Source organism: Pantherophis guttatus, chromosome 2 (genome assembly GCF_059756535.1).
Source record: "Pantherophis guttatus breed Tessera chromosome 2, ASM5975653v1, whole genome shotgun sequence".
Classification (NCBI taxonomy): Eukaryota; Metazoa; Chordata; class Lepidosauria; order Squamata; family Colubridae; genus Pantherophis; species Pantherophis guttatus.
Genome location: NC_142064.1, coordinates 91,910,915 through 91,935,903, shown reverse-complemented (window position 1 = coordinate 91,935,903; position 24,989 = coordinate 91,910,915). Strand labels below are relative to the sequence as shown.

General features: G+C 39.5%; 1 protein-coding gene across 4 annotated transcripts in view; it reads right to left on the bottom strand.

Annotated features, from left to right (window-relative positions):
- Positions 1-24,989, bottom strand: part of LOC117661630 (PH and SEC7 domain-containing protein 3) — a 184,122-nt gene that overhangs the window by 107,153 nt on the left and 51,980 nt on the right. For 2 of the 4 annotated variants that reach the window (XM_087886407.1, XM_034410674.3), the window contains exons 1-4: positions 10,134-10,199; positions 5,418-5,630; positions 5,235-5,315; positions 1,978-2,090 (exon numbers count right to left, since the gene is read on the bottom strand). Coding sequence is in view for 3 of the 4 variants with exons in the window: in XM_034410674.3 (XP_034266565.2) it covers positions 1,978-2,090; positions 5,235-5,315; positions 5,418-5,630; positions 10,134-10,189 (463 nt within the window). In the remaining variant the exon portion in view is untranslated. Of the gene's footprint in view, positions 1-1,977; positions 2,091-5,234; positions 5,316-5,417; positions 5,631-10,133; positions 10,200-24,989 lie in introns of those variants that run through there. The other 2 variants (XM_034410671.3, XM_034410673.3) reach the window with 1 other exon arrangement.

The window sequence follows — 24,989 nt, the reverse complement described above, 5'->3', positions numbered from 1 at the left end:
ACCGTATTTTTCGGAGTATAAGACGCACCTTAGTTTTTGGGGAGGAAAATTGGGGGAGGGGGGAAATCTCCCTACCAGGTATTCATCTGGCTAGTGTCCTTAGTCTGGTCAGCTTCAGCACATTAGTTTGCTGGTTTTTATCCCCTGCTTGGGGATAAAAAACAGCTTCTAAAGCACAGCTGATCTTTGGAGAGAGAAGCAATGAGAAAAGCAGGCAAACCACGGAGATCGCTTCACTTGCTAGCGCTTCTTAGGGCTAAAAAAAGCTTCACAGCTGAGAGTCGGAGGGAGCAGGCAAAGCACGGAAGATCACTTCACTGAAAAAAAGCTTCTAAAGCACAGCTGAGAGTCGGAGGAAAAGCACAGAGATCGCTTCACTCACTAGTGCCTCATTAGGGCTGAAAAAAAGCTTCAAAAAAGCTACATTCGGGAGGGAAAAAAGTGCGTCTTATACTCCAAAAAATATGGTAGGTGTTTATATCTTGCAGTAGCTCAGCTGCAGAATCTGATCTTGATTCTATTGTTCTTTTTGCAATTGGACCTGCACTCCAGTTCAACCAGCAGATTTAGCCAGGCTCCGTTTAATTGAAACCCATTTCTTGTGAGACCAGTTTAGACTCCAGCTGAATTTAGCTCCAAAGCTTCAATTAAAATGACAAATGCAGCATCTTGCCATTGTGGCACAATGTCATGAGGCATGAAGAAAACGTGCAGAGTTTGCACCAGATAGTATAAGACTGCTTTTGTCATATCGGACCCTTTAATGCAGCCTCCATATTAGACATTTCTGTCGGGAACTTGTCTCAGAACATCTTCCCTGTTCTCCTTTGCTGCTTCCACAAAGTCTGTTGTGTCCATGAAGCTACAAGCTTGAGTGGGCTTTATATATGTGTACTCAGGGGTGGGCTGTTGGGGTTCACAGGGGTTCTGGAGAATCTGTAGCTAAGATTCTGTGCAGTTCAGAGAATTCCCAAATCCCACTCCTGGCTGGCTCCGACCAACCCACCCCTCCCCTCCCTGGGATCCCCACACAGCCCATTTGGGATGCAGATAAGTGCAGGGCGCACACGGAGGCTTGCGGAGGGGGAAAAATGGGCCTACCGGAAGTTTGGGAAAGCCAGAAACGGGCCTATTTCCGGCCTCCAGAGGGTCTCCGGAGCTGGAGAGGCCATTTTCACCCTCCCAGAAGCTCAAGGAAAGCCTCTGGAGCCCAGGGAGGACAAAAATGCTCCCCCCCTCCCCACTGTGGTGCAGAAGGCCCACCTTGGCCACGCCCACCCAGCAACCAGGCACAGAACCCCTTGCTAAAATTTTGAAGCCCACCCCTGTATGTACTTGATTACAATCTTTCATGGTCTCCGCTTTTGTCAGTCGAGATTCTCAGTCATCCAGGCCATGCTTGTCCCAAAGGTGCTTTTTCAAAAGGCAACTGGGCTTTCTTTGTTTTTCCTTGAAGACATTTTGCTTCTCATCCAAGAAGCTTCTTCAGTCAGAACTCAAGTCAAAACTGCAGAAGCTTCTTAGATGAGAAGTGAAACGCCTTCAAGGAAAAACGAAAGAAAGCTCAGTTGCCTTTTGAAAAAGTACCTTTGGGATGGCCTATGTTTTTCCTCTTATCTTAATAAGCCTTCTACAAAGTCAATCATCATGCCTGCCTCCTTAATCGGGCAATAAATAATAGGCGGCCTCGGTGAAAGATGTTGTTTATACAAATACCTGAAAAGGATTCTAGTGGTTCAGCAACAAACTCAGTGAATACCCAATTCCAAAAACAAACAATGGCCATAAATATTTTATAACTGACTGGACTGCATTTTCACTCAGCTAGTTTGGGTTTATAGACATGCTGGGATGGTTTGTCTTGGGTTTCTGGGATGGTCTAGTGCGATTATAATATTAAAATAGCCATTATGAAGTCTGCCTGAATAAAAGTGACAATAAGACCAGCGTATTTTAAAACTGCGAAAGGATGGTTACCTTGTGTGGAAATAGCAGTGGGGTTGCATTGGTGGTACCTGCTGGAGAAATGAATTAGAACTCTCTCTCTTTCCTGAGTTTCTCCGATGAGGGAAAAGGCTTTAAAAAATGTCCTAAAAAGAAATGTAAAGGGGGGGGGGGATGTCAAATATATTAAGGTTATAAAGATAACTTTTTCAGAATTGAAGATAGCTTGAATGAAGCATGCATCCCAGGTGGATATTGTTGTGTGCTACAATAAAACCCACTGTATTGTATAACTACCGATGCCATCAACACAAGCACAGTTGCCTTAAGTATCAAAGACTGTATGGAACAGCTCAGTTTTTACTGTTTTGTAAAATTATGTTAAAATCTGTGCTGGTCTAACTTTGGGGGGCGGGAGTGAAAACAGTCAGACTATACCAGAGGTGAAATGCTCCTGGTTCGGACTGGATCGCCTGATCCGGCTGCGATGACGGCGGGTAGTTCGGAGAACCGGTAGCAAAAATCCCTGGGCCCCCCCATGCCCAGCTGAGCTGCACGATCATCAGAGGCTTTTTTTTTAACTTTTTCTTCAGCTGAAAAAATGCTTTTAAAAGTTAAAAAAAAAAAGCCTCTGATGATTGCGCAGCTCAGCTGGGATCATCAGAGCCTTTTAAAAGCATTTTTTCTACAATCTCTTTGGCCAAAGAATTGGCCACGCCCACCCAGTCACATTAACCCCCCCAAACCACGCCCATAGAACCGGTAGTAACAAATTTTACATTTGCACTATACTGCATTTTTTATAAGCATACTATAAATAAAAAGAGTATTATTATTATTAATGCTTAGTCACTACTACTAGTTAGCTACTAATCTTACTTGAAAAGAAAGCTGAGGTGTATATTTTAAGACTCTTAAAAATCTACTGCCTATCTATAAAATAGATAACTGGTTTATGCTAGCAAATACTTGCTAGAAATATCTGTAGGTATAGCAAACATAAGCAACCTTTGCTATAATTCCTGGGACTAAGGAATTGTGGGAAAACAAGAAGGAAAGGGAGAGATAGGATTAGCTATTTTCTTAAACATGATTGCATGAAATCTCTGTGTTGATGATTATTTAGGCGCTGGTCTTACTTTAATCGTGTCTTCCAGCAGAGAGCGTGCATCCTGCAAAAAAACATGCCTTCAAGTCTATCAACCTACAGCAGTCTTGTGTTTTTTTAAAAAAAATGATGCAGCTGTCATCACTTTTCATCTTTCTCTTCTAACTTCCTTATATCTCTTTCAGAGCCCTGCTGTTACTTCTTGTTCTTTCTCCTTCCACTACCTCATACAACTGACAATCAACTTTTTTTTTTTACAAAACCATTTAAAATAAATAAACAAGCTACTTTCGATGAAGCTGTGCCGTGCATTTCCAACTACAAATTAATTGCACAGAAGGTCCATCCTAATTTGTGGCTATTTTAAAGCAGGCACATGCAGAGGCAGGACCACATCTGACCAAATCATACTCCAATTCAACTCTGATGGCTACTTTCCAAGGCCCATGTCACATTCATTTCTCTCTGGATGTAACAAGAGAAAATAGAGCTTTGTGGTAAAACAGGTGCATTGTATATTGAAGGTCTCTCCTATAATTTTTGGAATCTCCAGTTGGAATGATCTAGTAACAGGAGATGACAAATATTTCTGCCTGGACAGTTGCAAGCAGTTAAAATAAATAATTTAGAAAATGGATGGAGGAGAAGAAGAAATGTATCTCTTTATAGTCTAGAATTCATTTTGAATCAAAGTAATACTAAAAAAATAGGCCACTTGATTGCAGACTTTTAATGGGATACAGGCATTGAATTATCCATAGAATCCTTCATCGGAAAAGTTAATAAGAACAATTTCCTCTGATGCCTCCCAAAATACAGTTCAGTCCATGAGACTGTCAGATGGATCATTATTGCTCAAGTTAGGCAATAAAACTAGTACTCTACACAGAAATCTGAATTAGCTCAGTACGTTGAGTTTTTACCAGAAATGATTCCAAATACTTCTCACGTTGGCTATGAATTTTATGATTTTTATAGTTTTATATACTTTTTATTGTTTTAAATTGTTGTAATATTTTGCTGTTTTCAACTGTTTGAGAGCCAACCAGAGCCATATATTGAGCTAGGTGGCTATATAGTACATATTTGATAAATGAATAAATCAGTGTTTCCCAACATTGGCAACTTTAAGATATGTGGAGGTCAACTCCCAAGCAATTCTGGGAGTTGAAGTCAGCACAACTTAAAGTTGCCATGGATAGGAAACACTGAAGTAAATAAATAAAATGAACATTTTTTAAAAACTTTATCTGGAAAGGTATGTTTGATGTATATGTGTGTATGTATGTATGTATATATGTATGCATGCATGCATGCATGCATACACAGAGAGAGAGAGAGAGAGTATGTCTGTATGTATATGTGGGTGTGTGTATGTTTGTAAAGGGGGGGAGAGGGAGGGAGGGAGGGAGGGAGGGAGGGAGGGAGGGAGGGAGATGGTTTGGACCGGTTCACAAGAACCGGTAGTAAAACCGGCGGGAGGCTCTGCCCATCGTCCCGGATGTTGTCATAGGCGATCTGCACATGCGCAGAAGCTCAGTGAGCGCGCAATCCCATTGCGAACCGGTAGTAAAGGTAAGTAGAACCCACCCCTGGGTTAAATGTATGTAAATGAAGTGGATGTTGGCACAAGTTTAGCCCATGGTACAGCATCTAGACCAGTGATGGCAAATCTTTTCGGCACCAAGTGCCCAAACCGGAACATGCGTGCATGCATGTGTATGCGCTGGAGCACCGGTAACCTGAAGACCAGTTGGCCGGTGCGCGCATGCCTGTTTTTTGGGCATTTTCAGGGCCGTTTTTCAGGTCAAAAACAGCCTGAAAATGGCCTTAAAAAAACTATTTTTAGCCCATTTTCAGATCATTTTTTGCCCAAAAAACAGCTTGAAAACAGCCTGAAAAATGGCCTGAAAATGGCCCAAAAAAACGACCTGTTTTTTGGCCATTTTTCAGACCATTTTCCAGCGCTCCAGCACTCACGAAGACCAGCTGGCCAGCGCACTGGAAACCTGAAGACCAGCTGGCGACAGTGCGCGTGCCCACAGAGAAGGCCCTGCGTGCCACCTCTGGCACGTGTGCTATAGGTTCGCCATCATGGATCTAGACACACATAACTCAAGTATAGCATTTTCGTTGGATGAGAAATGATACATGAAAATTCATGGGGAAGAGGGCTTCTTACCTGAGAGAGTAATCCAAAGACATGTCTGTGAAATCAAAGAACTTGAGGTATTCTTCAGCTACAAGCTTACTAAACTCGTTGCTTCAACAGAAAAAGAAAAAGCATAGATCAGATTATTAGGAAATGAAACTCAGACGTATTCATAACATTCTAAAAGATTCAAGGCAGAAAATTGGAACGTACTTTTTCCCCAAATGCTTTGCCACATCTGATCGTTTGAATCTATCCAGATGATAGAGGCGCTTTGCCAGCCTCCGCGCAGCCTCCACATTGCCACTGGTCGTACCATTGATGAAGTCATGGCTCAGGTTTTCATGTCCCTCTTTTTCCAGAATATCATGACTGCCCATATCCCCTGTGGCATCTAACGATGTAGTACATTCCAGTCTTGCATTGCTATGAAACAGGAAAGAATATTAACAGGAGGAACAAGAGTAGGGGGGGAAAAATTAAGTGCAAGTCATTTATGGCGACAAACAAATAACAGATGATTAGAAAACTTTTATTACATTCTATGCACAAATTAAAATGGACATAGTACATTTCTCCTGAAACTCTATAGAAGTGAATGGAAATTTCTATTTTTTCTTTTATTTTAAGGAGACTTTCTGAGACAAACTTCCTACACTTCTGCTTTTTTTTCTTTCAGCTACTATCTCTAAATTCAGAAACCTCAAACCTTAATGTTAATTTAGAAATCTTAATAGAATTGCTGCCCAAATTTTATGTTCAAAAACCCGGAAACCTTATTGTAGGTCTCAAAGCTGTAAGAGAAGGCAGACAAAATAGTTGTGAAGAAACTAGACTTTTCATAGACATTTATAAATTATTTGAACATATACACACATAACTCATAATGAAAGCCAAAAAAATTTAAACCATGTCTAAAAAAAGAAAATTCTTCATGGTTCCTGTTATAGTTCACTTGTTTTAAATGCAAAACTTTGTAAATTATAAACAGTTTGATAAGGTATGATCTCCATAATGTGTTTCGGGTGATAAAATTCTGTGCAGCTATTTTCATTATAAGATGGAACTATTTTCATTTCAAAGTTCTTAAAAAAAACAAGAGCAAAATGCAAGAATTAAAATTAGGAGTATGTGAAACATTTCATTTTGACCTATTTGAAGTGTGAAATTTTGTGACATGTCCCATTTCAAGTGCAAAAGTAATATTTTTCAAACAAAAAACTTTGTGCATAAAATGTGATGTCTCACAGTCAACTTGAAATGGTTGCAAACATTTTGCACATTTCAAGTTACGAAGCCTTTAATTAAGTAAATAGTACCATCAAACTAAATTTAGTAAACTCTTCCCAGATGAGATGACTTTATTCAATGTAATAAAGTATTTATTTAGAGCATTTATACCTCACCTAAGGGTTCCCAAAAGAGTTTGTGCCACCATAGTAATAACAAAAGAGACCTCATAAAAATAAAAAGACATGGGAAAGAAAGAGACAGAAAATAATTCAGGGACACGTTCTTAAAGTTTCATCATTACTATAACGGCCAACTATGATGAAAATGATTTGTTCAGGGAAGCCCTGATGATACTATCACCTTATGGTTAGCTGTTTAACTCCAGCACCACTCAGCAATTTTTTTTTCAGTTAAACCCACATTTATTTGTTTATGAAGCTTATATACTGCTCCATTTCTAAAGGACTCTAGGTTTTATTATCCTCAAGGTTGTCCCAAATGAAGGAACACTTTTCGATCAAATGTAATATAAACTAAGACTTTTCTGGTTCCAATCTGGGACTCTATATATGAAATAGCATTATTTCAAATTGTTGAGAGACCTAATTTTAAAACACCTCATACCGTAGTAAAAACAAATACGATGCAATAGTCTCCATTAAACATTACAACACAGGAAGAAGGACTGTGATGGCACACTGTAAAAATGTCATCTGAACGGTAGCTGCAATGAATCCATGAAATGTGCTGCTGCTACGGAAGTATTTTTTACAACCCATGTTTCATTTTTACTGCTTTATACCCTTTTCATTGGCATAACTACTTGATAAATGTGAATCATGTGAGCTTATTTCCTGATAATACAATGACTGGTTTTGAAACCAAGCACCCTTACCATGACCCGGTCTTATTTTCTTTTAGGTACTGAAATAAACACTAGGGCTTATTTTCAGGGATGACTTAATTTGTTTTGAGTGCCACCACTGCAAGGCAGGGGGGTGGAGCTACCTCATGCGCTGCGCTCCGCTTACCTCAGGGTCCCTGCAGCCTGGCCATCCACGCCCTGACAACTGCCTCGCCTCGCAGAGGTGGCCCACTTCTTCCGACACTGGCGCAGCACCACATGAGGCAAAGCGATGTGCCGGTGCCGCAGCCACAAGGCAAAGTAGTGGGGTGAAAGACGAGGTGAGGCAGGTGGGGGGTGGAGGACAAGGTGAAGAGGTGGGAAGGGAGTGGAGCTTAAGTAGGGCTTATTTTGGGGGTAGGGTTTATATTGGGCGCACGGTATCTGGAAAGTGTTCTAAAAAATCCACCATCGCACCACATCTTTGATGTGTCACAACATTCAGACACATGGTCAACAGCATACCAACATATACATTTTTCTGCAACAAACTTGATGGTCTCAGGGCTGTAAGGAAAGCTGATTCATCATGGCACAGCCCCAGACTATTCCTTTATTGGGTAAATGCGGAAAATGGGGGAGAAAATACAAAATAGATATGTCATGGCTTAAGGCTCCCATTTGCCTCTTTAGAACCCCCAAGCCCCAGAATTGGAGAATTTTTTTCTCATTTGGAAAGATTCAAGGAGCCAAGGACTATCATAAGCCTCTCTGCATAAACTCTGTTATCTCTCATATTTGCAAACCTGGGTGATTTGGTCCCACCCACTTCAGTGATATTATGACATCACTAATTCTATAACCAGCAGCGGTCAGTCAGAAAAATCCTGCTCACCTCTGTTTTCAAGTCAACAAAGCTGTCAGCCCTGGAGGCCATCTTTTTCTTTGGATCTTCAGGGCTGCCACATTTAGTGCTGTGGGAAACTGGGAGGGGGATTGCATGGGATAGTGGAGATATCTAGCCATAATAACAATCCTTTCTCTGAAAGTCAAGGACATTTGGCCTGCACCTGGAGTGGCGTGACTGGGAGACATCTCCAGTTGGGACGGTGCATTGATTGGATGATGTGATGGACATGTGGGTGCAAGGGAAGGGACTTGGACTTTCTTTTGGGTGGGGAAAACCTGGAAGCTTTCAGATTTAGTTTTCCCACATGTGCCAATATGACATCTCTAATAAAATGGAACTTTGAGGAACTTCTAACCTTGGAGTCTTCTTTTGTTGGGGGTGTTACTTGGAACCCTGACAAAAGCATCATTGCCAAATAGTCCATTCTGAGTACTAAACCGGCATTAACAATAACAATGGTTAATAATGTGTTTATGACGCCAACTTTATGAAAAGTGGCGTCTTTCTTCTAGAGAGAAAAGTGATTCAAACTCTGTGTTGGGGATGACAAACATAAATATTCCCATTTGTATTGTAGTACCATCCACTCCAGTCATTATCTCTAAAATGAGGAAATGTCAGTTTTCAGTATATTCAGTATACATACCAGTATACTATTGGTATGTCCACTAATTGGACATACCAATAGTAGAAAAGCAAGACAGTGAGTAGGCAGGCAGATGAAAGTCTGTGGGTAAAGGAGGAAGATTTAAAAAAAAAGAGGCAAACAACCTAAGGAAAATATTGCAAATAAAATTAAGGAAGAAATTTAACAAAAATTGAATATTTCAAATAGAGGCATCAAGGCTCAAATATATACAGATGTAGTACTCAAAAAAATATTGGTGAATTCTTAAGCTTTATTAATTTGGTTAGGAAATGCCACGGACTATAGTGCAAATTAGTCTGATACTTTTTAAAAGAATTCTATTAAAGGTTAATGTTGATCGTTTGATGCCCAGACCTTTTGACCTAAAACAGTCGAACAAAGCTTGCATAAGGATAACGGATATATTCCTAGTCTTCGTTTGGCTACCCAATCTCTTTACAACGTACTTCTGTAAACCATTTTTTCCCCCAAATTAGTTCTTATATTTCCATCATATAAGCCTTAAGATTAACCTAAGGGGAAAACTGAGCAATGGTATGGTAGAATTGTTAAATCTAAGTTAGTGCCTGGTTCAGGAGTGGTATTCATTTACCTTCCCTACCGGTTTGCAAATGTGTGTGCATGCGTGCACGCTCACTACGCACACACACACCTTCTCTGTGCATGCCCAAGGCCTTCCACGCATGCGCAGAGCCCCAAAAACGTGGAAAAATGGGACGTTGTGACATCCGCATGGGTGGGCGGGGCATCCCATAGTTGCTCCTACTGGATCGCCCGAACCGAATAGAACCAACTGAATACCACCACTGGCCTGGTTGCAAAAACACCAAAAACTCCAAATAAAAAATACAGTCCCACACCCCAATTCAACTTTAGCAGAATTTAGGAGCAGAGCACTAAATTAGGTTCATTTCAAAGAAACTAGAGATGTATGTGTCAGAGATTCCATCACAATTGGCCCTAGACAATTGTGAACCAAGCTCCATGAAGGACTATGTGTCTGGCATGTTTCAGAAGAATTTCCATTACAGTTCCCAAATTTGCCCCATAGCACCGAACATTATGAAAACTAGACTAAAAAGGACATTAGGTTGGAAGAGGCTAGCACATACAGAATTATTTATAATATCATTTCTTTGCTTCAAATTTCTTTGTCCTGTCATCTGCAAAAATAATTTGGTGTATTTACCATTGATATCATTGAAAAATGCCAATACATTGATGATAGCATTTGGTATCAGCAGTCCAATTATATCAACTGCAGTCTTTACTCAACCCCAACATTTAACATACCTGTTTAATCCCACATTATAGCTTGATACAATGCCAAGTTCGTCATGTTTTTGCATCTCCCTAAAACAAGCTGCTCATTCAGCAACAGTAACTGCCAGCAGCAAGCAGACCACTCTTGGCAAAATCCTTTATGGTATCCTTCACAGGAATCCTAGATAGATGTTTCCTGTCTTAATGTGAGCCAAGGAAAAGATCTCCTTCATCTTCATATGTTAAGGAGGACTGGAATCTATGCATCTGCCATTTGGACATCCATTTGACTTTAGAAAAATATCCCTAGACATTCCAGATCATGACCTCATGATGCAAGAATTACATCATAAGTGACTTGCATTCTTTACAGGGAGTGGCATTTTTAGACCATAAGTATTTTAGCTAAAACTTCTGGATTTATTTACCTTTTGGGAAAGTGAATCCTTACGATTTATATTGACTGTTTTCTAATATGATTTGATTGCTTATTTGTTCCCTATGGCTATCATTAAGTGTTGTACCTTATGATTCTTGACGAACGTATCTTTTCTTTTATGTACACTGAGAGCGTATGCACCAAGACAAATTCCTTGTTTCTCCAATCACTCTTGGCCAATAAAATTCTATTCTATTCTATTCTAACTAATTGTAACACAGGGAGGGAAAGGAAGGAAGGAAGGAAGGAAGGAAGGAAGGAAGGAAGGAAGGAAGGAAGGAAGGAAGGAAGGAAGGAAGGAAGGAAGGAAGGAAATTATGTTATCTGTCATTGGGAAAAGGATTTGGGAAGCCAGCAGTCATGTTTCTTTAACAAAACATTTGCCAGACATACATAAAACAATGTAAAACAAATAAAATATGCTAGGAAGGAGGCATATAACTTACAAGAGCCTTGATAGTACAGTGGTCTAAGCACCCTGTTATTAACACAGCTGCCTGCAATTACTGCTGGTTCGAATCTCTCCAAGGCTCAAGGTTGACTCAGCCTTCCATCCTTTCTAAGGTAGGTGAAATGAGGACCCAGTTTGTGGGGGCAATAAGCTGACTTTGTATAAATATACAAAAGTATGAAGGCTATTGCTTAACGCATTGTAAGCCGCCCTGAGTCTCCGGAGAAGGGCGGCATATAAATCAAATTAAAAATAAATAAAAGAAAAAAAGAAAAAGGAATGAATCTGAAAGCAAGTATTAGCAAAGGACAGGTTTCATTAAACAGAGAAACTATATTTATTATTATATTTCATGTTCATTTCAGTCTACCTTGACCAAATAGTGGACTATCAACTATCACCTATTAACAAATGTTTGCAAATTATTAAACTGTATAATCAAAATCTGTTATTTAAATTAGGCATAAAAGTAAAACATCGATACAGAAAGTGTCACTTGTAGTAACCAATATTAGGTATTAGAAGTCTTTTCTGAAACCAGAACTAATCTAAATATTTGGACCGAGCTGTCTCAGGTAGCCTCATTTGAAAAAGGCACTAGAGATCAGGGGGTCTCCAACCTTGGCAAATTTAAACCTGGCGGACTTCAACTCCCAGAATTCCGCAGCCAGCAAAGCTGGCTGGGGAATTCTGGGAGTTGAAGTCCACCAGGCTTAAAGTTTCCAAGGTTGGAAACTCCTGCTATAGATGGTCCTTGTTTAAAAAAACAACAACACTTTCGAGTCTAGGTAGTCCAATTATAGATTCCTGAACCTTCTTCAATGCTACTCAACCAGTAGAACATATATTAGAAATTTGAAGTCCTTTTTAGATCACAATTTCCCCTCACCAAAATTATACTCCATATTTGGAATACTTTGCAGGATTATCTGCATGAATTCAGCCTAGTGAACATTTGACTTTCCATTAATCCTTCCTTTTTTGCATATGTCAAATTCACTTCCATTTAGATTATTTTCTGACACTTCATTCCTTGGAACTTATCAACATTCTAGTAATATTAAATTTGTAATTAATGTGATTGTTTAAACTCAAAACAGGCTAAATCCGTCAAATATTCTTTCTTTGGATGCTGAAAATGCCTATTATTTCTTGGATATTTTTGAGAGGGTACTGATTTATAATGGTTTCGCCAAACCTAGAGTGACATGTTTATTAACTCTAAAGCACAAGTAATTATTAATAGTGTGTTATTTCCTTGGTTAGTTATGACATGTTATATATCATGACATACAAATTGCCACAATTTCCTTTTCTTTTTAATTTGACGTCGTGCTAGTGCTATTAGAAATCCTGAAAAAGTTCACAGATCATGTTAGGGAAGACAGAAGTTTTTGAAAAATCCGCTATATGTGAAAAATATATGTTATATCGACAAACAAGAAACCTCTACTTCTCATCATATTTCAGTGACATGATATTCAGTCTGGTTATTCTATGAACTGATTTCCCTGGGTGTCATAATAAACTTGAGAACTATAGGTTTGTGAATTTAGGTGTTTTTCTGATTCCTTTATGTTAGTATAAGGATTCCTAAGACTTTTTGTCAATCAGTAAATTTAACACTATCTCCAGTTTCGGTACAAATGAACTTCATAAAGACAGGTGATTGTATTTGTAAGTATTTGTGATAAGATAAACATGACTAACTGAATTCTGAGGATAATCCATATTTTAAGATTTCTTTACAGAATTACAGAATAAGAGAGCTGTTACGGACCTTGAAGGTTTTCTAGTCCAACCCCCTGCTCAAGCAGGAAACCCTATGCCACGGCTGTCCAATCTCTTCTTAAAAACTTCCAGTGTTGGAACACCTTAATTTTGATCATGTGATGATGGGGATATTGCCATGGTCCTAAGTGTGAAAACAGTCATAAAACAGTGTTAATACCACTTTATAATGCCTTGGTAAGGCCACACTTGGAATACTGCATCCAGTTTTGGTCGCCACGATGTAAAAAAGATGTTGAGACTCTAGAAAGAGTGCAGAGAAGAGCAACAAAGATGATTAGGGGACTGGAGGCTAAAAGAGAATGGTTGCTGGAAGTGGGTATGTCTAGTTTGATGAAAAGAAGGACTAAGGGAGACATGATAGTAGTGTTCCAATATCTAAGAGCTGCCACAAAGAAGAGGGAGTCAAGCTATTCTCCAAAGCACCTGAGGACAGGACAAGAAGCAATGGGTGGAAACTAATCAAGGAGTGAAGCAATTTAGAACTAAGGAGAAATTTCCTGACAGTTAATCGGTGGAACGACTTGCCTCCAACAGTTGTACATGTTCCAACATTGGAAGTTTTTAAGAAGACATTGAATAACCATTTGTCTGAAATGATAGGGTTTCCTGCCTGAGCAGGAGGTTGGACTAGAAGACTTCCAAGGACCCTTCCAACTTTGTTATTCTATTCTATTCTATTCTATTCTATTCTATTCTATTCTATTCTATTCTACGCTACGCTACGCTACGCTACTCTACTCTACTCTACTCTATTCTATTCTATCACTTTTTTAGTGCCATTTTAACTTCAAATAGTCACTAAAAATGAACTGTTGTAAGTCGAGGACTACCTGTACTTCGCATTGTCCCCTTTGGCAGAAGCAACTTCAAGCAGGCTTTTCTTATAACAGGCCACCAGTCTCTAATATCCACTGGGGAGAATTTTTTCCCACAACCCATGCAGAATTTTTTCAGCTGTGTGAAAAAATTTGAGGGGCTGTTTCAAATCTCCTGGCAGCCTTTCAATGGGATCTAGATCCAGAATTTTATGTGACCATTCCAGAGCCCTATACTTCTATTTTTTTTTTTTTCAGCCATTCCTTGGAGCATTTACTAAAATGCTTAGAGTCATTGTCATGTTGCAAGATCCAATTTCAGTTGAGCTTCACTGTTCTGACATATGGTCTCACTTATCCATAAGAATCCTCTGGTAGAATGGAGAATTCATATTGGTTTCTTTCTGTGATGGCGAGCTGCCCTGATGAGTAAAGCAGTGTCAAACCATAAGATGTCCACCTCCATGGTTTAGAGTTGATCTCAGGTTCTTTGGGCGAAATTCTACCTTTAGTTTTCAACAAGCATGTCTTCTGATACTGAAGTTCAATATCTTTGCCTTATGTGTCCAGAGCACATAGGTCTTTGCTGGATAGTCATGAGCAAGCATTAGTGTTGCCTGAATCCCACACTGGTCAGAGTCAAAGGGCTGAACTATAAGACCTCCAAGGTCCTTTTTAACACTATGATTCTGATTCTTTGTGGACAGGAAAGGTTTCCCCCTAGCACGTTTCCTATGTAAATCTAATTTATGCAACTTATTTCTCATAGTAGACTCATTCAACTTGACATAGTGGTAAGAATTATCGAGAGGTCATGTGATGAAATTCTGGGGTTCTTGGAGATTTTTTTTTCAATATCTTATGATCTGCTCTGGGGCTGAACTGGCTGGGACAGCCTGACCTTGGCTAACTGGCAGATGTTTGAAATCCTTTCCACTTGTAGATGATCTTTTAGACAATGTAAGGATTATCTCCAATGGTTTGGCAATCCTTTCCTAGACTCAGGTATCTATAACCTTCTTTCTGAAGGCCTCGGAGAATTCCTTTGATATAGGCATGGTGATATCACATACTTCAACAATAAAGACCAAATCAAACTACATGTTCCCAGTTTAAATAAGATAAATTCATTAGAAATCCTCTCTATTATTTGCACTTGATTCTAATTTTAGGTATTTGAGAGAGTGATAAATGTAAGGGTGCATTTACTTTTTCCATATGCTAAATTTGCATTTACTTAAATTCCACAATGGACTACAAAATATAAATGGTGCAAGATATTTGCTATTCATATAGTTGAAATGAAGATCAAAAATGTATGTACAGTATGTTGAAATGTAAAAAATCCAAATTATCACTGGGGTATACTTACTTTTTCATATGACTGCGGTGCTCTCATTTTAGGTAGTTAAAGGTACAAGGACGGTGCATTTGAAACAGTTACGCTGCACTTTGTACTAAATCCACGTTTTTTGGAAAGAGCTGCATTCCTCAAGAGGGAATAATTTGACAGTGTGCTGGATATGACTGAAGCAGTCTGGGAGTAAAACTAAAAGCAAAAATGGGCCGGGCTCTCTTTCTCTCTAATATCCTCTTTCACCATTCTTCCTGGTATCCTTTTCTCTCCCTTCTAACTAGTAAGTTATAAAGAAATAACCAATTCTCATCAGAGAATCTGAGCTGACCTGAATTGTTTTGAAGCAGAATGTTGACATTTGACTTAAAGATATCCAATAATCCTAAACTGCACACCCTAATATCACACTGTTGTCAAATCTTGCTTATTTTCATTTATTTAAGGCAGGCATGTCCAGCCTTGGCAACTGCAAGACTTGTGGACTTCAACTCCCAGAATTCCTCAGTCAGCCACAAAGCAGCTTCTGGAATAGTTTAGATTGATCAGTGTCCAGAGAATGCCTGCTCTAAAGCTGGCAACTTAAATTACAAAACTGGAAGGGAACCAGGTGGAAGCACTGCCAGGTTCAAATAAAGAGTTAATGTTATTTCAACAAATACACTGGAGTTCTTAACACTTGTCTTACACAACTGACACGAATTTATGAGGTACTTACAAAATAATAAAGGTGGGACAAAATCAAAATAAATACATACCACAATTTTCCAAGAGCCTAACTACCAATATTTTTGTGAAACAAAAATCTGTATTGCAGGGGTGAAATCCAGCAGGTTCTGACAGGTTCTGGAGAACCGGTAGCGGAAATTTTGAGCAGTTCGGAGAACCGGTAGCAGAAATTTTGGGTAGTTTGGAGAACTGGCAAATACCAACTCTGGCTGGCCCCAGAGTGGGGTAGGAATGGAGATTTTGCAATATCCTTCCTCCGGGAATGGGGAGGGAATGGGGATTTTGCAGTAATCTTCCCCTGGAGTGGGGTGGGAATGGAGATTTTGCAGTATCCTTCCCCTGCCACGCCCACCAAGCCATACCCACGAAGCCACACCATGCCCACCAAGCCACGCCCACAGAACCAGTAGTAAAAAAATTTGGATTTCATCACTGCTGTATTGTCCTTTTAGCAGCCAAGAAACTGTTTGTATTTCCAGAGTCTATCAGAAATCTATGGAAAGAAAAGGAGGCCAGAACTCAACTTTCCTCTTTTATCCAACAGTTTCTTGAAAGTTGTTAGGTTTGGATAAGAAAGAGGGTCTTAAGTTTTGGAACATTCCTTCTAAAACGAATTCAACTCTCGTCTTTGATAACAGTATTTTGGAAGCTGGTCAGAATCTTGTTCTTCAAGAAGGCCTCAAACTACAAGCTTATCTTATTTAACCAAACACTTATTACAACATATTGAATATTTTTTTATTGCTGCAATATTAATTCTTTACAATTCTGTTGTTTTAGATTTCCATGTGTTTTACTGCTGTAAATCTCCCAGAATTCTACGAAGAATTTCTACTATGAAATATAATTCTTTTCAATGAATAAATAGTAAGAGATTAACAAATTACAGACCAATCAGTTTCTGAGGTCATTGCGTATATGATAAGCCCTTACCAACAGCATGTCAAGTGGCAAGAAGAATTTATCTTTTCCTAATGTCCAAATAAGTACAAAAGTTTCAAGATTGACAAGGCAGTTAGTTTTCTCAAAATATTGCTGAATGTGTAATCATTAGATCAGTAATCTTCTGTTAGCTTTCTAAGGAAGAGATTCTTAATAGTAAGAAAAAATAAGCACGTGCAGTTAGTAAGCATTCTGCTTAAATTCCCCTTTCCTAATTTTTCAGACCAACCCCTATATTTTAGAGGAAGATTTTAATGTACTGTATAAGAAACGTAAAATTAGTACAGGCTATAAAGTCTGTCCATTGAAGTTTTCATACCAATAATTTCTTACCTTTTTAATCTAAGCAGAAGTTTTCTACAATCATAGCAATTAAAAATATTGGGGAAATATTTTTAAAAATTCTTCCAGCGTTAATGTAATTGTTCCATGAATAAATTTATTTTAAAAAGCTGAACTGACTGCAAAAGGTTTGTCACACCTGAAATAATTTATCTGTCTGGTTTTTTTTCCAAGCAATAATATAATGTATAGCTATATCTGAAAATATTAACTCAACTCCAAAATAATTAAGCCAGATCTTCCAAAATAGTTATATGATAGGTTTCAAGGATAGAACTATTAAGTGGGAAATTTTTTTCCACAATTGAGCCCAAAATTTCCGTTGCTAAGCAAGGCAGTTGTTAAATACATTTTGCCCCATTTTATGACTTATTTTACACAGTTAAGCAAACCACTGCAGTTATTAAGTGAATCTTGTGGTCATTAAGCAAATCCAGCTTCCACATTGACTTTGCTTGTCAGAAGATCACACAAGGTGGACATATGACCTCAGGACACTGCAACAGTCATAAATACATGTCAGTTGCCAATCATCCAATCACATGACCATAGGGCTGCTGCAACTGTCACACGTGTGAAAATTGATCATAATTCACTTTTTTCAGTGTCACTGTAAGTTCAAACAGTCATTAAAGGAATGATTATAACTAGTCAAGGGCTACCTGTATTTGATTGCATTTTTCCAGTTTAAATTATTTCTGAATTTAAGAAAGTCTGAAATCCTACACAAGTCCTGAATTTAAGAATACCTGAAGTTTTCAAAAGTTGTTGTTTGTAAAAGCTCAGTCATCTAATACAAATGGCTCAACAGCACCTACAAACAATTCCAGAAACAGCGCTGCTTAGCCATTCTATCTCCATGAGTGAGTCATGGAAAGTTAGCAAAGAATCCTTAGTAGTAATAGTAGCAGCAGCAGCAATAATAATTTAGTTTCGTTAAAAACTAAAGACAGTTGATTGGTATCTCAAATTTGTTCAAGAAAAAAAATCAAACACACACAAACCTAATACTTATTTCTCTGAACAATGCCCTCATTATCGGTCATGGAGTGGAATTATGCCTGTACGTAAAAGAACTTCAAAATTATACATTATATAAGGTATAATGCTACCCAGAGTCGCCTTGTAGGAGAGATGGGTGGCATAGAAATTTAATAAATACATACATACTTACATATATATATACATACATACATACATACATACATACATACATACATACACGGAAGAAACACTGTATCAGACATGGAAGAAGAAAGAGCTATGATCTTATTTAATGTACAATTGCAAGGGAAATAAAAGTCTTTACAATCTTATGAGTCGGGAAACAGGCTTAACGGGGATTGTAATCAAGTTACAGGAATTCTGCAAAACTGTCTCAAAATTCACAAAATCTATGGTCCAAGTGAATTTTTTTATTGAAAAGAATCATGGGACCACAAGATCAGTGATAAAGAACTTAACAAAGAGATGGCAATAGAAAAAATAGACTTGGGGAAGAATCCTATATACTTTGCAGATTGCTCTTACACCCAAATGAGTTATGCTGTCACCACTAAGGTCCTAAATGTATTTAGAACTGCAGTCTTTGATAGATGCAGGCAAGCGTGTGATTATTTTTATCACAATGCACTGCTAGCATGCAACCACCTGTTACATAAACAACTTAACTTCCGATTCTATCTTGATTCTCCAAACTCGATCACGTTGGTTAGCACTGGGGCCACTCTGAGATCTTTCTCACAAATCATAATAAGAGGGGGGAAGAGATCAGTAAGAAGACAAGAAGTATTAGATTACCTGACTTTGGAAGCGGTCAGCCCATAACTAAGCTCGTAATGGCAGCATTTTCTATCACTTCAGCCATTCTTTTCTTTCCACCGATAGCTTGTCAGGCTGTTCGTTGCTTCAGAAAGACACACAAACACTAGATAAGGGTTTCAAGGTTTATAGACGGCGGGTGGACTGTAGGGTAGAAATCCTAACTTGAAACAACTTTAAGTGTTTCTTCCTGTGCTTGTGGGCAGGGCAGTTCCCTACAACTTTCCAACAGACCTGCCTCCAAAAAGTACAATATACAATGAAGTCACTCTTCTCCACAGACATTCTTTAACCATTTGCAGACAGCCCAAAAGAACACTACAGTATTTGCCTGACTTTCTGTCATCTAGAAGAGAAAGGAGCGGCTCCCAACCCATGTTCACCCAAAATAGCTTCTATGAGGAATAGGGAATATAATGTAGTTCATACTTTTGCAAACTATTGTTTCAAAGAACTCACTTGCTGCAGCAAAATAGTCCTTCCCTTTTAATCCAGACTTAACTATCAACCTAATTTAACATGTAATATTGTGCTAGTGGTCACAGTTTCTGCTAAGGGAGGGGAGATCCCTCTATTTAAATGCAATTGTTTGTTCTTGCCTTTTTTTTTTTTTTTTTAGGGCAAAGAGCTAGAAAAATCCAAGTGGATCAAGAAGAAATAAAGGGTTGGGACAGAATGGGACAACTTGCCACAGCCAACTCGCTGTGGTCACCTCACCACAGCCAACTCTCCATGGCCAACTTGCCATGGCCATAGACCCTCTCCCAACTCAGGTCTATGGCAATTTGCTGAGGCCAACTAGCCACAGCTAACCCACCACAGCTAACTCGCCACAGCCAGCTTGCCGAAGCCAACTTGCCGTGGGACAACTCGCCACGGCCAACTCGCTGAAGGACAATTTATCAACTCAATGTAATTATTTAAAATAAATTTTAAAATGTTTTACTTTTTGTCATTCAGATTTTATTTTGTCCCTCCTTTTGCATCCTTTCTTTAATGATTCTATTCCACCATTTATTTGATTGCCCTGCAGCAAGTTGTCCCACAGCGAGCTGACGATGGCAAATTGTCCCATGGCAAGTTGGCTTCAGCAAGTTGGCCGTGGGCCACAGTGAACTGTCATAGACCCGGGTTGGGAGTGGGGGAGGAGGAAGTATGATAGACAGACCAGCATGTAGGATTAATTTTGTTGTTAGTTGCAAAGTCATGTCCGACCCATCACGACCCCATGGACAACATTCCTCCAGGCCTTCCTGTCCTCTACCATCCTCTGGAGTCCATTTAAACTCACGCAAGTGCGTATAATCAAAGCTAGTTGATTCCCAGTTGCAATGTATGGCTGTGAAAGTTGTAGGATTAATAGATTAGGGAAAATGCTATTAAAGTTACAGTTAGAATATTGCATTGCTGCAAGAACGAGCTACACTGTAAAAGTTGAAAAACTCTAGACCAGCTGGCTGGGGACTTCTGGGAATTAAAGTTCACACATTTTAAAGTTGCCAAGTTTGAAAAACACTGCACTAAATTGAACAAAGCTGTGGAGTTTAGCCATACTGGAATCTCACAGTTTTGTAACTAATTGGGTGCTTTTGCTAATTTTACCAGCTGCAAAAAAAATGAACAGTTGATTTTCAATTTTCTCCTGTTTTTAAACAATTCCAGTTTTGATAAGTCTTTTGACTTAAACAGACTTCTTAAACACCAACATGGCATTCATTCTCTCTATTCCTTCAATGTCTAACTTGAAGCTCTCATTTACTTATTTTATTGCACCCTCTCTCAAATAAATCCAAAGGTCTAGACATAAATTTCCTCCACCAGTATTATCCTCACAAGAACTCTTTGAAATACAATTAAATACATGTGCTAATAATTCAAGATCTATTTCAGTCTAAATATCCTCGCATATTTCAATTTAAATGAAAATGTTTAATTTCCCATGTAAAATCTCCAGAAATTGCAGCAAAGACTTGGTATTAACTGAATCAGGGGTGGGGGTTTGCAGGGGTTCGGGAGAACCTCTAGCTAAGATTCTGTGCAGTTTGGAGAACCCCCAAATCCCACTCCTGCCTGGCCTCACCCATCCACCCACCCACCCCACCCCACCCCTCACAGGATTCCCCACGCAGACAGTTTTGGATGCAAGTAAGTGTAGGGTGCGCAGAGGCTGGGGGGGGGGAGACGCAAAAACCAGGCCTACCGGAAGTTCAGGAAGGCCAGAAACAGACCTGTTTCCAGCCTCCAGAGGGCCTCCGGAGCCTGGGGAGGCCGTTTTTGCCCTCCCGGAGGCTCAAAAAAACCTCTGGTGCACAGGGAGGTCAAAAACATCCCACCTGCCGAGGTGCAGGAGGCAGACTAGGCCACACCCACCATGGCCATGCCCACCCAGCAACCGGGCACAGAACCCCTTGCTAAAATTTTTGTACCCCACCCCTGAACTGAATATATTTAATTTATCTGCTCTTCATCAATAGAGATAGAAGAAACAGGAAAGGAGATAACTCCACTTCTAACACGAAGCAAGAACTTCAGGCTTCTTCCAGTACTATGGAAAAAATCTACTTCCTTCAGCCTTAAACTCTGCCATTCAAAAAAAAACAAAACCACATTGACTTTCCATTAACTCCATCTTTAGAGAGTCAAAAACAGCAGAACCCAGCACTTCCTCCATTGTCTAAAAGTGACTGCTGGTAGGCCAAAGGTGCACCACCAGCAGAATGTAGCCAAGAAGGCCTTGTGGCCAAGACAGGGGAACAATACAAGAAATGGTAGAAATTGTACTGTGGGAAAAGCCACAGGTCTCCAGAGGTAATGGAACATGGTGGAAGTACCAGCTTCAAGCACCAGCTTCAAGCTTGCCTACAAAGCAGCTTGGCTGAACACCACTCTGAAAATCTGATGCACCTTTACAAACTAGGAATCAGACAATACAATACAGGTAGTCCTTGACTTATGACCATAATAGACCCCAACATTTATCTTGGTTAAGTGAGTTGCGTTTGTTAAGTGAGTCCATTTTATGACCTTCCTTGCCACAGTTGTTAAGTGAATTACTGCAGTTGTTAAGCTAGTAACGCAGTTGTTAAGTGAATCTGGTTTCCCCGTTGACTTTGCTTGTCAAGAGGTCTCAAAAATCTGATCACATGATTCTGGGATACTGCAACTGTCATAAATATGAGTCGGTTGCCAAATGTCTGAATTTTGATTGTGTGACCATGGCTTTGCTGCAATCGTCGTAAGTGTGAAAAACAGTCATAAGTCACTTTTTCAGTGCCATTGTAACTTCTAGGGGTCACTAAATGAACTGTTTTAAGTTGAGGACTACCTGTATATTGTCTAGCAGATTTGACAGAAGACCCCTTCCATACCTCAGGGAGAGCTAACACTGGGAAGGAAAGTCTGCCTGGCAAAACAGAAAGCTGAGGCTGACTGTGGAGAAGTCACTGGCAGAACAGATAGGCAAGAAAGCAGAAGGTAAACAGACTGATGGACCTCAAGACCTGAGCTCCATCCAAGCTCTTCTCACCACACTGTCTGAGATACCACATGAATTTCAGCATGCAAAGCCAGGATGGAAACTGGGAGGTCCAACACACAATTTCTCAAGGCCACAATGGGAGTTACACCCACAGGATCCCTCTTTATCAACAGGCTGTATTATTAACCTTATAATTTATTATTATATTTTTATAACCAAGGATTAGTTCTCAGTAGTTTACTTTACAGGTAGTGCTTGGTTAATGACCATTCGTCCAGTGACTGTTCAAAGCTACAAGGCAGTGAAGGAGAAGACTTACAGCTGGTCCTTGAAGCTGCAGTTGTCACAGCATTCCCATGGTTACATGATCGCTATTTGGGTGCTTAGCAACCAACCTACAATTACATCACAGCATCATACCGTCATGAGATGACCATTTGCAACCTTCACTGCCAGTTTCCAACAAGCAAAGTAGATGGGGAAGCTGGAGATTGCAAACGGCAATCAAATGGTATCACACTTAACAACTACACTGGAACTGCTATCATAAGTCAGCACAGTCATGTGATGACTATGTTGCTTAGTGATAGATTTCCCACTCCCAATTATTGTTAAAAGGCACTATCATAAAATTCCAAAGAAAACAATAAACTTAATAAACTGCTATAAGATCAATAGCAATTAAAATTAACCCTCATGACATTGGAAGAGTTGGAGGGTGCTGGATGTGGAGTTACATCACAAGGAGCAGCCCCAAGAGAAGAACTTGAGAGAGAATAGTTAAGATTTGGTTAAAGTCTAACTCTAGGCCAGGAGGTCACAGTTTGCTAGCCTAGCGGTGATGAAAGAAAACCCATGGGCCCTTCCAAAATGTCTGGAATCTCTAGTTCAAGATTCAGGGTTCAACAGTTTTACTCAGACCCATAATAATTACACCAATAGACTTGGAAATGAGATAGAGCAAAACTTCAAACTGGATCTACCAGGTTCACTTGTTGAGGCCTTTCAGCCCCCAAGGCAGCTGCTCACCACCAAGATTGTTCTGTTTGTCTTGGCACTCCTTCGAATGGTGGTGCAAATGTCAGAAATTTGTAACAAAGGCAACAGGGAACCTGAACTATTCAGCTCTCTATAACTATGGCCAGGGTCTTGCTAGAAGCAATAAGACTGTACAAACGCTATTGTGTTGTTTTCTGCAACTAGATATGTAGAAGGCTCTGAGGAGATACCTCAAAGATATATTTGAGGGTGAAAGTCAGATACTTTAGTTTTTCTTCTACCAGCAGGATATCAGGGGAGATGAGTCCACAATTGACAGGTTGAATGTATTGCCTTAGTCTCACAGCCAACAAAGCTGCTGTCCCCTTCTAGCTTCATGGCACTCTGTGAATTGGCTTAATGACAGGATTGCTATTAATAGACATTTGTAGGGTGGTTTCAAGGCGCAGCTGCCTACTACTATAAAACATTACAAAATTGATGAGTTTACCTCCTCAGACACTGACTTTGGCTACACTAGATCACATAGATTTAATAAACTATTACACTGACTTTCCCTGGAAATATATATATACTTTCTCTGGAAATATATATATATACAGGAAGTCAGCTCTATCTACAGCAGTGTTTCTCAACCTTGGTAGCTTGAAGATGGGTGGACTTCAACTCCCAGAATCCCCCAGCCAGCAGTGACCAAGAATGGTAGCTGGACTTAACAGAAAGTATCTTTCTGGTTACCAGAAGATGGATCTGATAGTCTTTCCCTATTTAGGAGGGGAAACTTCTGAAACCTGTAAAAAGACTTTCCTACATTAGCAATTCAAAAAAGAAGATCTTCATGTGCATTCTTCATTTGTTCCAAACTTCCAAAGCAACTTTTAATGGGTTTTTACAGCTCTAGCAAAGAGGACTATAGATATTCCTGCTCATGCTGCAATTGGTTCTATGTGCTGCACAATGTCAACATTGATTGCTCTTTATCGTTTCTTATCCAAAGGAATGTTGGGGAAAGGAATTATGTAAAGAGAGTCCAGGACACCTGTCCATCAAGAAAATAACTCCCTAAAATCTGAAGGTAATACAGCCAAATTCAGTGAAGAGGGAGGAGCCAGCAAAAGAAAGATCAGGTTAAAAAATGGGCTATATCACACTGAAGGATGTGTAGAAAATTATTCCTACAGTGTATCCCTATGGGAGTGCCCATTGGGTAATGTTTTGGAATGTTTTTGACTTCTCGTTCGAAGTCCTTCCCCTCTGCCCACCTACTCACATTATCCACAGCAAAACATGGGTAGCCATCAATTTTTCCCCAACACGTATACATACAACTACTAGTACAAAGTTGGAGATATTTCCAGCATCTATGCTCTGCATGCTTTCCTATCTTGTTTTAGTGGAAAACAATTGCCTCAGTGTATTTATTTAACTGTGTATGCACACAGTATTTTTCCATTGCATCTGAACCAGACTGGAAAAGAAGAACCAGCTAATAAGTTTACCAACTTTCATTCAGACTCAGTTTGGGGTTTACTTCCCTGATTTGCCGATCTCTTAAACTCTCCATCTGTACCGAATACCATCAATCCCATGGCATTCTAGCCACCCAACTCACACAGTGACTCCAGATGGCGTACAGCATTACTTAAGCAAGCATATCCACCATATGATTCTGGAGGGAAGCTGAGATATCAATCTTTTTTTTAAAAAAATTGATTTATATGC